The 14,279-nt window shown below is 39.8% G+C and overlaps 2 protein-coding genes across 2 annotated transcripts in view; both read left to right on the forward strand.

The window, feature by feature from the left end:
• LOC118212676 (intelectin-like) overlaps positions 1-14,279 on the forward strand; it is a 59,533-nt gene that overhangs the window by 25,407 nt on the left and 19,847 nt on the right. The window lies entirely within an intron of this gene.
• LOC118212679 (intelectin-like) lies at positions 213-11,194 on the forward strand. Its single transcript, XM_035390842.1, has 9 exons — positions 213-333; positions 3,527-3,602; positions 5,263-5,331; positions 6,503-6,583; positions 6,707-6,954; positions 8,929-9,087; positions 9,279-9,399; positions 9,652-9,755; positions 10,763-11,194. The coding sequence occupies exons 3-9, from the start codon at positions 5,265-5,267 to the stop codon at positions 10,913-10,915; spliced, it is 933 nt and encodes a 310-aa protein (XP_035246733.1). The 5' UTR covers positions 213-333; positions 3,527-3,602; positions 5,263-5,264; the 3' UTR covers positions 10,916-11,194.

Genomic DNA, 14,279 nt, shown 5'->3' on the forward strand with positions numbered 1-14,279 from the left:
TTGAATCCAAATACAGCATAAATTGTCTTTGAGTGCCTACAATCATAGGCTACTGATTATGCATGGTTTATTTAACTTGGATCCAAGGAAAAATTCTCAGTTACACCCTTTTGCAGTTCTAACAGCTTTATGATAGGGTATATCACCAACCATGTGATGCAATTGTGAGAATAAAAATGGGTACAGACCTGCACTGTGAACAAGAGGCAAAACTTCATTCCACAGCGAAGCGGCTTGTTTCTGTGCTGGAGCGACGCAGCACCAGCTCAAAGAGCCCCACACGGAACCCACACACCCCTAGGCCAACAACCGAATTCGGGATCTTCAGACCAAGTAAGGCTGAATCATCTGGGCAGTGTTTGGTTTTATTTAGTGTGAGTCTGTGTTGGCCGTCAAGGAAAGTGGATTGTTTTGTCAAATGATTACGATGTTCATTTTGTGCATTTTGTGATTCCTAACTTGTTCAGTAATCTCAGACTTGGAGAGGCAACGAGGCCCGTTCTGTTTCTCCCTCCATTTCAGTTCACGGTCCTTCTCTCAAACACACAACACTTGTGCCTCAGATCACACTGATGTACATAGATACACGCCCCTCATGATTAATTAATCATAATCGATAACTGTGAGAATGGCCAAAGAATGAAGATTTCAGTTGATGACATGAGATTGAGCCACCTATGGCAGACATCAATACTCATCCAATCACATGCACACATCACCAGTGGTTAAAAAGGTGCCCCATTCGTGATGTGTGCATGTGATTGGATTGGACAATATGATTTGATTTCACATCCAACAAATTCAAATCGATAAAATTATCAGTGAGACAGGGAATAAATTAAAAAGTATAGAATTTACTGTTTTAAAATGCTAATGTAATATATCAGTTAAAAAAATTTAAATCAGTTAAAATCAATGTGTTCTTAAATTCAAAAATTTTTGAAACTACTCATGTACCCTGCCTGACATAGTGACAGAGGAGCGTCATGGTTACGGAACTGGACTTATAACTATAAGGTTGTGGGCTCAGCTTCCATTTGGGGTATCGCATTAAGTTTAGCTAGCCTGTAAACTGCTCTCAGTAAAAGCTTATTCCATTAAACTTAGTTAGGCTGTAAGCTGCTCTCTGTAAAAGCTTATTCCATTAAGCTTAGCTAGGCTGTAAGCTGCTCTCAGAAAAAGCTTATTCCATTAAACTTAGGTAGGCTGTAAGCTGCTCTCTGTAAAAGCTTATTCCATTAAGTTTACCTAGGCTGTAAGCTGCTCTCTGAAAAAGCTTATTCCATTAAGCTTAGCTAGGCTGTAAGCTGCTCTCTGTAAAAGCTTATTCCATTAAGTTAAGCTAGGCTGTAAACTGCTCTCAGAAAAAGCTTATTCCATTCAATTTAGGTAGGCTGTAAGGTGCTCTCAGTAAAAGCTTATTCCATTAAGCTTAGTTAGGCAGTAAGGTGCTACTCTCTGTAAAAGCAGCTGCTGAAAACTTAGCCGTTAAGACCAAGAGTTGACAGAGAGGTGGATTTTTAAAATGTTCTGTTTGTAAATAGGCTTCACTGTCACAGTCAGCATTATATCAACAGCAAACCACTGTGCCAGAATGAGGCTTTGCCTGAACACCATGAACACAGAGAGCTGTGTTTTGATGGGATCATTGCTTAATCTCATTATAAGTGTCTCTTTTTCTCACATCTCCCCAACGTGGTTTGCACTTGACTCTAGTGAGCCCATATTAATCAGGGACGATCCCTTACATCTTGAGCTCATTAAAGCATATCCTGTTCGAGTGAAATGAGCAATATGATAAGGGATTCTGTCAGCCTTTTCAGTTGTCAAGTGGCATGTGTTCACATCGTATTTGCACCTGTAACACTCACGTGTGACAATACAGTTCCTGAACTTAACCCCTTAGTGCACATGCCAAATCTGGCCAATCCTTGCCCATTTAGGGGGTACCCTATTTGAAACTTTATAACTTCAGATGAGAACACCACAGCGACTTGAAAAATGGCTTAAATGAAAAAAGACGTTTATGCCATTTAGATTAGTTCATATTCCTAATTTTGGAAGAAATAAAGTGCTACAAATGCCAAATTGTCTAGGCAAAAAATCAAAAATGAATTTGCTCTTTTTTAGTTTGCAATGAAATACTGAAAGATACAGCAGGTTAAACTATGTCCTGGATCAAAAACTTCTTGACCACAAGTTCATAAAATCTTAAGGGTGGATATGTAGAACTGCTAAAGATCTATGAAGCAAACACTAAGCAGTGTACCCAGCCTCTCCAAATCTATCCAAAATGTCTAAATTATGCATTGCTGTAAATTACAACATATTCACGTATTTCACTACAAATCAACTGTTTTGACTCAAGAAACTCACTATTGTATCATTTTCAATTGGGAATTACAAGCTTTCGGTCAGTAGCCTACAGTGGTCTAAAATATCTAGGGGTCCAGAGACATATCCAAAATTTCTCCAAAAATGAATAAAATGCTTTTTGTCCATTATAAAGCATATAAATGAGCCCCTTATGAAGGTTTAAGATGAAACATTGATATAAAAAAATTATGCAGAAATAATGTCACACAATGCGGTACAGTACCTAAATGTGTAATAATTAACTCTATTTCTATACTCTCATATGTTTTCTTGTATGGGGAAGGGACGTTTTGGCAATGTTCCTTCCAACTCTATACTCTGTGCTCTTGTATGTTTTCTTGAATGGGGATGGGACGACACGAAAACAACCGTCCACCACGTTTTGGCAATGTTCCAACTCTCATTGTTGCATGCATCACAAAAACTACTAAACTTCTAACGAACGCTTACATTATAGTGTGAAATATCCTCATTATAAAATACCACTAACCTATTTAAAGACACTCAATTTCAAAAATAACGTATATAACCGAAATATTTTGAGCAGTAATACTTACATAATGATGAGATCTTATCTGTGTTCGGTAGAGACAGAGACAGTAAATCAATGATACAGTCCTATCCGCTTCTGTCTTACTCCAGAAAACGATGTCAGGTAGGTCTATCAGCAAATATAAAGATCAGGATCTCGTAATTATGAGAAAAGATCTCGTAGCCTAATTAGGAGAAAGTATCTCATAATTACGAGATCAGGATCTCGTAATTATGAGATCAGTATCATAGTATATATACTTGCATAGCTATACTACCTTGTCTGTGGAATACTTGTGCCATCTACAAAGGAACCGCAGTTGTGCCCCGGAAGTGTACTGTATCATAGTACTGATGTATTGTGTCAGGCTTGAAGTTGTAATAAAGCAAGCCAGTTATACGTTACCGGCAGACCTCCTTATTTCAAGTAATTAAGTGTATAATCATCCAGTATATTACAATCAGGATCTCGTAATTATGAGAAAAGTTAAAGGACCGCACCAGTGTTACTACATGTCATTGGCCATCAACATCGGCCACATAGTTTACATAAACCTCAACCATTTTTCCCAGAATTGCCTTATTTTTGAGATATTGTGTTTGTTTACATTTTGTCCAGACAGGTCATTCACTGCCATTCATGCTGAAACGGTGTGGGAAAACACTCTACAAGACTTGAAAGTTGCTAGGTATAGGTAATTCACCCTTTTGAAAATCACTACGCCGTTTATTTTATCTAAAATGACTGTATTACTCTAATACAAGCCATTCAAATTCACGCATAATATCGGTCAGCACTGGATTCTGTAACTGCGCCTCTAACCGTTTGTGTGTTTACATGAATAATACATATCCTCCTACTCAACATTATACTCTGGTCTCTTATGCTGCTACATTAGCAAACCCAATTTTGTTTTTGTTTGCTCTTTTGGAAGGGAAGGTCCGTGTGGTGCGATGGAAGTATAATGTACAGTACATGGATAAATCTGAGAAAATATCGTAAATATTAGGGATGTATCTCATAGCCTCTATCTAACGTTACATGGGCAGACAGAGAGAGAGGTGGGGGGGCACCAGTTACACACACCAACAAACTTTGAGCCACTGCGCCGCAAGTTCTATGCGTCAGCCATTATGTTTCTTCAAATCGATTCATATCATTGTGGATGGCCACTAGATAAAAATGTCCATTCTGTTTGCAACATAGGACTTTGATTTCACTAACTAGTAGTTTCATTTACTACACATTATTGAAAAGTGATCGCTATATTCTGTAGTCGCCCCCACCGAGTCAGCGCACAGCAGGCAGCGGGCTGAGAGCTGCCCGTTCCCGGCTATCACTCAGGGAAACTCTCGCATCGAGGAGGATGTGCGGGAGCTAGCGAGACACAAACCTGGTGTGGCAGCTGGATTTCTTTCAAACCCCCGCAACCTATACATCAAAATTAAGCTTAGAACCACTTTTTAGCTGTATGTGTTAATTTCCTCCATTAAAAAAAACCCAGTCGAAATATTGAAAAAAACCGACGTTTCACCTTGTATTTTAGTCAATATTCATCCGTTTAAGATGTAACATGATATATATATCAGTCATAGGTCTTGGCTATAATGAACACGAACAGTGTTCATAAACCTTAGTTTAGTTAAAAATAAAAAAAGAGAGAGAGATGAAAAGTACAGTATGAGGATGTGGAAATATATTTCATGATTAATTATATGCCAATATTAAATCAATTTGATGCTTTGAAGGCACAACAATTGCATTGCCAATGAATATTAGCTTAAAAAATACATTTGCCTGATTTAACGTGACTTCCGGTATAAACCACGCCCACTTCCTGTCTTCTATCCAAACACAGATACAGATAATTTTGTTGGTTGAACAGATACAGATACAGATACAGATAATGACGTCTCTGCACACCCCTAGTAAATATGGACTAGTAATATTGAGTTATACATCATGCTGAAGTTAAAGTAAAAAAGTGTGTGCAGCTGAATAGCAATTACAAGGAAATAACAGTGAGGAATATGTGTGAAGAAAAAGAGGCAGGGTTGTAATTTATTTACTTCCTCTGCTTCCCTAAAGAAATGTCTGATACCTCCTTATTTAACCCAAAATCACAGAATGCTGCCATAATGAATACAGGAATCTTCCTGCATACAAGCTTATTTTACACAACCCTTTCACCCAGACTGCAGATACAATCAATCGTCCTGCAAACCATTTCATTCATTTCATGGAAATTATGAGATTGATGATGGTTATAGGTGCTATAAGTACTAAATGGAATTATTGATAACATATAAGTGAGCTAAATAAAATAAACGTCAGCTGAACTTTGTTTCTTTCAGAGATGCTACGCTGGGCCATTTTCGTGATGTCCTTGTTATTGGAGCCCTGCCTATGTCATTCTGAATGTGGTAAGCAAATGTCCAAAGTATTCTAATGCAGAGCTTTCAGTGTCTTTAGTGACTAATGTGTTTTTTAAATGTTTACTACCCATTTTATAGGAATTAAGACTTTAGAAGCTATGAAACCGTGTTTCAAAACCATTTGCCATTTTCTTGAAACAGGACACAACTGAATCATTCCAAGATTTTAATTTCTAGTATATAGTGATTACTTTTTATATAGGCTAAAGGGATAACACAGCAAGGCATATTACAGGTAAACTGAGAAAAACCACAAAAATGTGAAAAACAAGACAAAACAAAAGATGGAAAAAGTAGTTACAAAATACACAGTGCAATATTTCTCAGTATTTCTAAATAAGTAATTTCTTCTCATAACAAATTCAATAACACTTTCCCTTCCCCTGCTTCGGAGTGCACTTTCACGCATCTCTCTCCCCTTACCTATCAATTGCACAAAGAACAAACATCTTTGGTGATATAAGTGAGCAGGAAACACACACAAATCGATTGCACTTCACACAGTTGTCTTTAACCTTATTCTGACTGCATTTGTTGACCTGACGCTATGTTTTCACAGTTTATTCAGTCTTAGTTACAGTGAACATTGTCTAAGGTGTTGTCTCTGCAGATTTATAAACCTATCATTTCTATTTCTACAATGGCCCCACCCTAAAATCTGCAACTCCATTGTAGTATTGAAATGAATGAATTGTGAGTGATTGTATGTGTGAAATTAGTTTGATAGCGCTTGATAGAGCAATTTGTATCAAAGCATCTGTCATTCAGTTGCTGAATAGTGTGCTGTAGGTGAGAGCAACACATATGCACCTGGGTACCAAATTCTGCTGCTTATTTTGTTGTACGTCGCTCTGGATAAGAGCGTCTGCCAAATGCCTGTAATGTAATGTTATTGACTGCCAGGAGTTTGAAAAAAAGGGGGAAAATGCCTGTATGTCCATTTTTTCAAAAAAATTTAAACACTTATTTTAATGTAGAATGTTTAGAAACAGTTGTGGAAGGAAAAGGGTAGTGCATTTACAGTGTTGGAAACATTTAAATAGTCTAAATTCCTTAATGCTGTACTTTGCAGAGATGATTGCAATTTGGCTGTTTAATTATTTGATCATGCACTTTTTCTTCTGTTCTTTTTTTCTCCTGTATATTGTCAACAACGCAGACGGAGTCAGACTGCTGAACAAGATCCAATATGTCGCCCGGACCTGCAAAGAGCTCAAAGAAAAATATGAAGTTCATGTCGGTATGCAACTATTTTCAGAACCTGAATCCAGCAGGAACAATTGCGTCAGAAAGTTTTTTCTTAATAACAATTGAAGTTTAAGGTTCACAAAGAATCTTTATTATTTTCAAATGACATTTCCAGATGGGCTGTATTACCTCACTACCACAAATGGCATTCGGTACGAGGCATTCTGTGACATGACCACGGCGGGTGGGGGCTGGACACTGGTGGCCAGCGTCCATGAGAATAACCTGTATGGGAAGTGCACTCTGGGGGATCGCTGGTCCAGCCAGCAGGGCGACAACCCCAATCTGCCGGAGGGGGACGGAACCTGGAGCAACAAGGTTACCTTTGGGTCTCCTGAGGCTGCCACCTCTGATGACTACAAGGTGAACCACTCAGTGCTGCCCCTCAGACCCGACACCTCCCACAGAACTCACCATCTCACAGTACTGACCTCTCTTACAGCACTGACCATCTCACAGCAATAACCAAATCACAGCACTGACCTCTCTCACAGCACTAACCATCTCACAGAACTAACTCATAACTCACAGCACTGACCATCTCACAGAACTAACCAACTCACTGCACTGACCATCTCACAGTACTGACCTCTCTCACGGAACTAACCAACTCACAGCACTGGCCATCTCACAGAACTAACCAACTCACAGCACAAACCATCTCACAGAACTAACTCATAACTCACAGCACTGACCATCTCACAGAACTAACCAACTCACAGCACTGACCTTCTCACAGAACTAACTAACTCATAGCACTGGCCATCTCACAGAACTAACTAACTCACAGCACTGACCATCTCACAGAACTAACCAACTCACAGCACTGACAAACTCACAGCACAGACCCCTCTCACAGCACTGACCATCTCACAGCACTAACCTCTCTCACGGAACTAACCAACTCACAGCACTGGCCATCTCACAGAACTAACCAACTCACAGTACTGACCATCTCACAGCACAAACCATCTCACAGAACTAACTCATAACTCACAGCACTGACCATCTCACAGAACTAACCAACTCACAACACTGACCATCTCACAGAACTAACCAACTCACAGCACTGACCTTCTCACAGAACTAACTAACTCATAGCACTGGCCATCTCACAAAACTAACTAACTCACAGCACTGACCAACTCACAGCACTGACCATCTCACAGAACTAACCAACTCACAGCACTGACCATCTCACAGAACTAACTCATAACTCACAGCACTGACCATCTCACAGAACTAACCAACTCACAGCACTGACCATCTCACAGAACTAACCAACTCACAGCACTGACCTTCTCACAGAACTAACTAACTCATAGCACTGGCCATCTCACAAAACTAACTAACTCACAGCACTGACCATCTCACAGAACTAACCAACTCACAGAACTAACTCATAACTCACAGCACTGACCATCTCACAGAACTAACCAACTCACAGCACTGACCATCTCACAGAAGTGACCACCTCACAGCACTGGCCATCTCACAGAACTAACTAACTTGCAGCACTGACCATCTCACAGTACTGACCCATTGCACAGAACTAACCATCTCACAATACTGACCCCTCTCACAGACCTAACCATCTCATAGTACTCACCCCACTCACAAAACTGACTCCTCTCACAGACCTAACCATCTCACAATACTGACCCCTCTCACAGTATTGACCTCTCTCACAGTACTTACATGTGTCACAGTACTGACCTATCGCACAGAACTAACCATCTCACAGTACTGCCCATCTCATAGAACTGACCCCTCTCACAAAACTGACCGCTCTGACAGAACTAACCATCTCACAGAACTGACCCCTCTGACAGCATTGACACCTCTCCCAGTACCTACATGTCTCAGTACGGACAACTCTGACAGAACTGACACCTCTCACAGTAGTTGCCCATATCAGAGTACTGACCCATTGCACCAAACTGATCTCTCTCACAGTAATGACCACCCCCACCCATCCCCCACAGAACTGGCCGTTCCACATTTCTGCAGTACTGACCACAGACAGAACTGGCCCTTCCTCCTGTCTCGGGTTCATAAAGACAGCCTGTCCAAAAGTACAGTGTACAGTTGAAAAGAAAAGAGATCCTTATATAAAAGAAGGGCAAAGACCAACATGAAGAAATGGGAGAAGAGAAAGGAAGTTCTTATCTCTGTTTTATTGCATGCTGGAATTATAAAGATACATATGTTGGTATTCACATCATTATGGTACATTTTTGTGTGGAGACTTCCCATCCCATTAGTCTCCCGTGTAGTTTTTCATCAAAGCTAGTTATCAACACTGGCTTTTATCTTTGTGTGGGTTCCGTGTTCTAGAACCCCGGGTATTATGACATCACAGCGGAAGACGTGTCCGTGTGGCATGTTCGGAACAATGCAGAGATGGAGAAATGGATCGCCAACTCCATCTTGCGCTACCACACAGCGACCAGATTCCTGACTTCACAGGGAGGAAACCTCTACCAGCTGTTCAAGGTATTGCATCTATTTATGTATTAATGTATTTGGGAAGGCATTCTTGCTTAAAAACAGCTAACTGTCTAACAGCTGAAAGTACAATCTGCTAAATAAACTCTAGTTATTCATGTAATAAAATAACTGTATTTGTGTGTTGCAGAGCAGTCAAAATGGGTTTTGCTGATGCTGTTTTTCTTTCTGTGTTTCAGCGCTACCCTGTGAGATACAATGCGGGCACATGCAACATTGACAAAGGCCCAACTGTTCCTATAGTGTATGATTTTGGGAATGCAGAATCTACTGCAAATCTGTATGGGCCACTCTCAAAGGGTATGAAAGCATTAGAAACAGCACAGCCTGGTGTATGTATTATAAACAGCACAGACTGGTGTGTGTGTAGAAACAGCACAGACTGGTGTGTGTACTATAAACATCACAGACTGGTGTGTGTATTAGAAACAGCACAGACCAGTGTGTATATTAGAAACAGCACAGACTCGTGTGCATTACAACCCATACTGATATGCTTATGGAGACAACACAGACAGAGATGTTATCATTCTCTTCTCATTTTTGTTACAGGGGAGATTACTGCAGGTTTTATCACTTTCCGAGTCTTCAACAATGAGAGGGCAGCTATGGCCATCTGCTCTGGAGTCAGTGCCAGGGGATGCAACACAGAGCATGTAAGACTGCTTATAGCATGGTGTGCTTCATAAGACATACATATGCCTGCTTATAGCATGGTGTGCTTCATAAGACCTACATATGACTGCTTATAGTATGGTGTGCTTTATAAGACATACATATGAGTGTTTATAGCATGGTGTGCTTTATAAGACAAACATATGAGTGCTTGTGGCATGGTGTGCTTCAGAAGACATACATATGAGTGCTTATAGCATGATGTGCTTCATAAGACATACATATGACGGCTTATAGCATGGTGTACTTTATATGACATACTTGCATAAGTATGAGTATATAATAATGGCTAGGCATGATTACTCTGAGTTAGAACTAAGGAATAACTGGCATGTTCACTGTGCACAGTTCATTAAACAGAGAGCCATTTCTCCATGTGCTCCCCACTACATTAAATGAGGAAATATCTGAATTACAAAGTAAGGTAGAATTTCTTAATTAATAGTAGAGATTTGCTTGAAAACAAAATATCCACAGGCCTCATTTAAAGGAAAACTAAAAACAAATCAAAACTATGAATGAAATGCCTGCGCATGAACACGTATGCTCATGCATACTCACTCTGCTCTCTTTACATTTTTGAAAACATGGCCCTGATTTAATTAGCATTCATAGGCATATATAACACCACACATGAAAGCACCTTTATTATATAATATCTTAATTTTCTAAACTTATAACCTCCAAAGTGCTCAGAGCAAAGGAGCCTCCCTTTGCAGTGTGTAGGGAACAAATGAGTCATCATGGCCTTCAGCTCAGTGTCAGCCACAGTTCTGTGGCATTTTCACCTGCATTAGCGTCACCTGCATTAGCTTTGACAGTTTCAGCTTCACCTGCATTAGCTTCACCTACATTAGCTTCACCTGTATCAGTTTCACCTGCATCAGCTTCAGCTGGTTTCAGCTTCATAGTTGTCTCAGCTTCAGCTCTGTTTTGGCTTCTACCTACCTCTCTTTCAGCTTCTTTCTTTTTTTCTGTTGTATTGCAGTACTGTGTGGGGGGAGGAGGCCGTTTCCCTGAAGCTGCACCACGTCAGTGTGGGGATTTTGCTTCGTTTGACTGGGACGGCTATGGAACCCACAGAGGATGGAGTGCCTCCCGGGATATGATTGAGTCTGCCATACTGCTGTTTTACCGCTGAAGAGACACCATTTCTCCACATCACTCTTCATTGTTATTATTACATTGCAGCAAATCTCTTTCTACTATCTTTGCTTAATTACAGATCAAAAGGGGTTCTCTATGTTATTTAGGCTTTTACAGAGAAAGCAGGATACTACTTCACCTTTTAACTGTTTTAGCAGGTTTAAGTGATGTGTAATCCATTTTGTTCTGTTTTTTATTTTTTCATATTTCAGAATATAAAATTGGTGTTGGGCAGTACAATTGTAAAAACTGAATAAATATATGATATTATGCAGCATTTACGTTTTCACATTTTCCTTTCAATGTAAGTTCATGGGTGATAAAAACTGATACTGAATTTTCCATAATGGAAATGTGAAGCAGCTTTGCTTAAACCAGAAATGTCCATTCATAATAAACAAATGGCCTCCTTTCAGTGGAAAAGACTTCCTTTTCACCCCCTAAACACAATTTCACATGTGAATTTAATCCCTTTACAGTGAATAATTAACATAAAGGGGATTTATTTATGACGTGTGACAGCTTCTCAGAGGGTAAGGTTGGGAGGGTATGATTTTGGCATCGCACCAAACAGTGGCGGCTGCTGAGCTGAAAACTGAGGAGGCAGAAAATTTCCCCACTGATTTTTGGTCTCAATTTCCTTCATTAACCATACAGTGATTAAGTCATAAAATACTCAATACCATCAGATATAGCCAGCTCTCCTCAATTAGGTTAGTTTAGCAATAAGATAGCTTTTTACTTGTGTTGCAAAAATGTGCACATTTCAATGAACATTTTTTTTAAATGATGCATTCATGTACTCTGTTTTCTGCACTTGAATAATATTCATGGCAAGCATGAGCAATATGGCAATTTTGTGTTTTTAAATTATATTAAAGTACAGGTTTTGTTAGATATAGCCTTTATTTATGGCAGGTTGTGCTGAAATCTAACAAGGTAGTTAACAGAGTGGTATATGTTTTCATTAAGTGTACTTAGTGAATAAAACATATTTTATATTAATCTCAAGAACTTAGCATGGCAAGGGCATCTCCTCTCCTGGCTGAAGTGGATTTATATAGAAATACGGCAATGATGTCCTCCTCGATATGTATTACTGTTTGAAATATTTCAAATACATACACTGAACAAAAATACAAATGCAACACTTATCAATTTCAAAGATTTTATTGAGTTTAAACGTAAATCAGTTAACTGAAATAAATTCATTAATCTATTGATTTCATGTGATTGGGGATACAGATATGCATTTTTTGATTCCCCAAAAAATAAGATACCATGAAATGAACAGAATACCGATCAGTATCTTATGTGACCAACACTTGCCTCATGCAGCGCATCTCCTTCACATTGAATTAATAAAATTGTTGATTGTAGCCTGTGGAATATTGTCCAACTCCTCTTCAATAGCAGTACGAAGTTGTTGGATATTGGTGGGAACTGGAATACGCTGTTGTATGTGCCGGTCCAGAGCATCCCAAACATGCTCAACAGGTGAGGTGAGTATGCAGGCCTTGGAAGAACTGGGACATTTTCAGCTATGAGGAATTGTGTACCAATCCTTGCAACATGGGGCCGTGCATTGTCATGCTGAAACATGAGGTGATGGCGGTGGATGAATGGCACAGCAATGGGCCTCAGGATCTCTCGATAGATGAAGATCACGATATCTCTGTGCATTCAAATTGCCATGGATAAAATGCACTTGAGTTCTCTGCCCATAGGATATGCCTGCCCTTACCAACACCCCACTACCACCATGGGCCACCCTGTTCACAACGTTGACATCAGCAAACCGCTCACATTACAGGCATTTATCCAGAGTGACGTACACAACTTTTACATAGAATCCATTTATACAGCTGGATATATACTGAAGCAATACAGGTTAAGTATCTTATTCAAGGGTACAACAGCAGTGTCCTACCCAAGAATCGAACCTATGACCTTTCGGTTACAAGCCCAGTTCCTTACCCACTGTGCTACACAGACACCTGTACAGCTGAAACCATGATTCATCAGTGAAGAGGACCGTTCTCCAGGGTGCCAGTGGCCATCGAAGGTGAGCTCTTGCCCACTCACGTCGACTGTGACGCCGAATTGCAGACAAATCAAGACCAGGGTGAGGATGTCGAGCACACAGATGAGCTCCCCTGAGGCGATTTCTGACAGTTTGTGCAGAAATTCTACGGTTGTGTAAACCAACAGTTTCATCAGCTTTCCGTGTGGCTGGCCTCAGACAATCCAAAATCTCTGAAACGACGCTGGAGGCGGCTTATGGTGGAGAAATGAACACCCATTACTCTGGCAACAGCTCTACAGGACATTCATGCAGTTAACATGTATGATCTCTTAACTCTTGAGGCATCTGCAACATGGTGTTGAACAACAAAAAACTCAACATTTTTGGGTGGCCTTTTGTTGACCCCATCATAAGGAACACCTGTATAGTGACTATGGCTTTTAATCAGCATCTTAATATGCCACACCTGTGCAGGAGATGGATTATCTTGACAAAGGAGCAATGCTAGCTAACAGTGATATAAACAAATTTGTGGGCAAAATTTGAGAGAAATTAGATCTTTTTGCACATAGAACAAATCTTTGAGGTATTATTTAAGCACATTAAAAACGGCTGCAAAAATATGGTAAATGGACTGCATTTATATAGCGCTTTTATCCAAAGCACTTTACAATTGATGCCTCTCATTCACCAGAGCAGTTAGGGGTTAGGTGTCTTGCTCAGGGACACTTCGACACGCCCAGGGCGGGGTTTGAACCGGCAACCCTCCGACTAGCCAGACAACCGCTCTTACCTCCTGAGCTATGTCGCCCCTAATAAAAGTATTGCGTTTATATTTTTGTTCACTGTATGTCATTTCCTTCCATTTCACCTTTGCCTTAGCCAGAATTTTGATATTGTTATGTTTGCATTGGTCTTAATTGAAAACTGTTAGCCTTTTCTAATAATGCTGAGCATATTTGTATTGGGGGCTAAGTAATAGATAATCATCATTATCGTAGTGGCTTGTTGTGTTCAGCTTTGTCAAAATTCATAACACAATGAAACTGAATGTCTTTCAAGGGATTAACACTATTCTCTAATGAGGACATGTAACTTACTGTAGTGTAAGCATTCGTAGGAGGCTCAGCCATGTGTTGTGTTTGATGCACCAATCTGCTGTGAAGCTAGAACATTCCAGCATTTTCCTCATGGTAGAATATTATATTTTATTGTACATAAGGCAGACTATGGTGTATTAATGTCTCCATGGGTATAGAAAGTAAATATTCAAATTTACTAATTGCTGATATGTGCCAGATGAATGTAAAATTTCCAACTGACAAAAACTAGA

The sequence above is a fragment of the Anguilla anguilla genome, chromosome 14 (assembly GCF_013347855.1).
Source record: "Anguilla anguilla isolate fAngAng1 chromosome 14, fAngAng1.pri, whole genome shotgun sequence".
Taxonomy (NCBI): Eukaryota; Metazoa; Chordata; class Actinopteri; order Anguilliformes; family Anguillidae; genus Anguilla; species Anguilla anguilla.

Excerpts from the sequence above, each read along its gene's own strand:
- LOC118212679 (XM_035390842.1), top strand. The coding sequence starts at position 5,265 with ATGCTACGCTGGGCCATTTTCGTGATGTCCTTGTTATTGGAGCCCTGC. Across the intron at positions 5,332-6,502 it reads CCTATGTCATTCTGAATGTG|ACGGAGTCAGACTGCTGAAC; the intron begins GTAAGCAAATGT and ends TCAACAACGCAG. Across the intron at positions 6,584-6,706 it reads AAAATATGAAGTTCATGTCG|ATGGGCTGTATTACCTCACT; the intron begins GTATGCAACTAT and ends TGACATTTCCAG.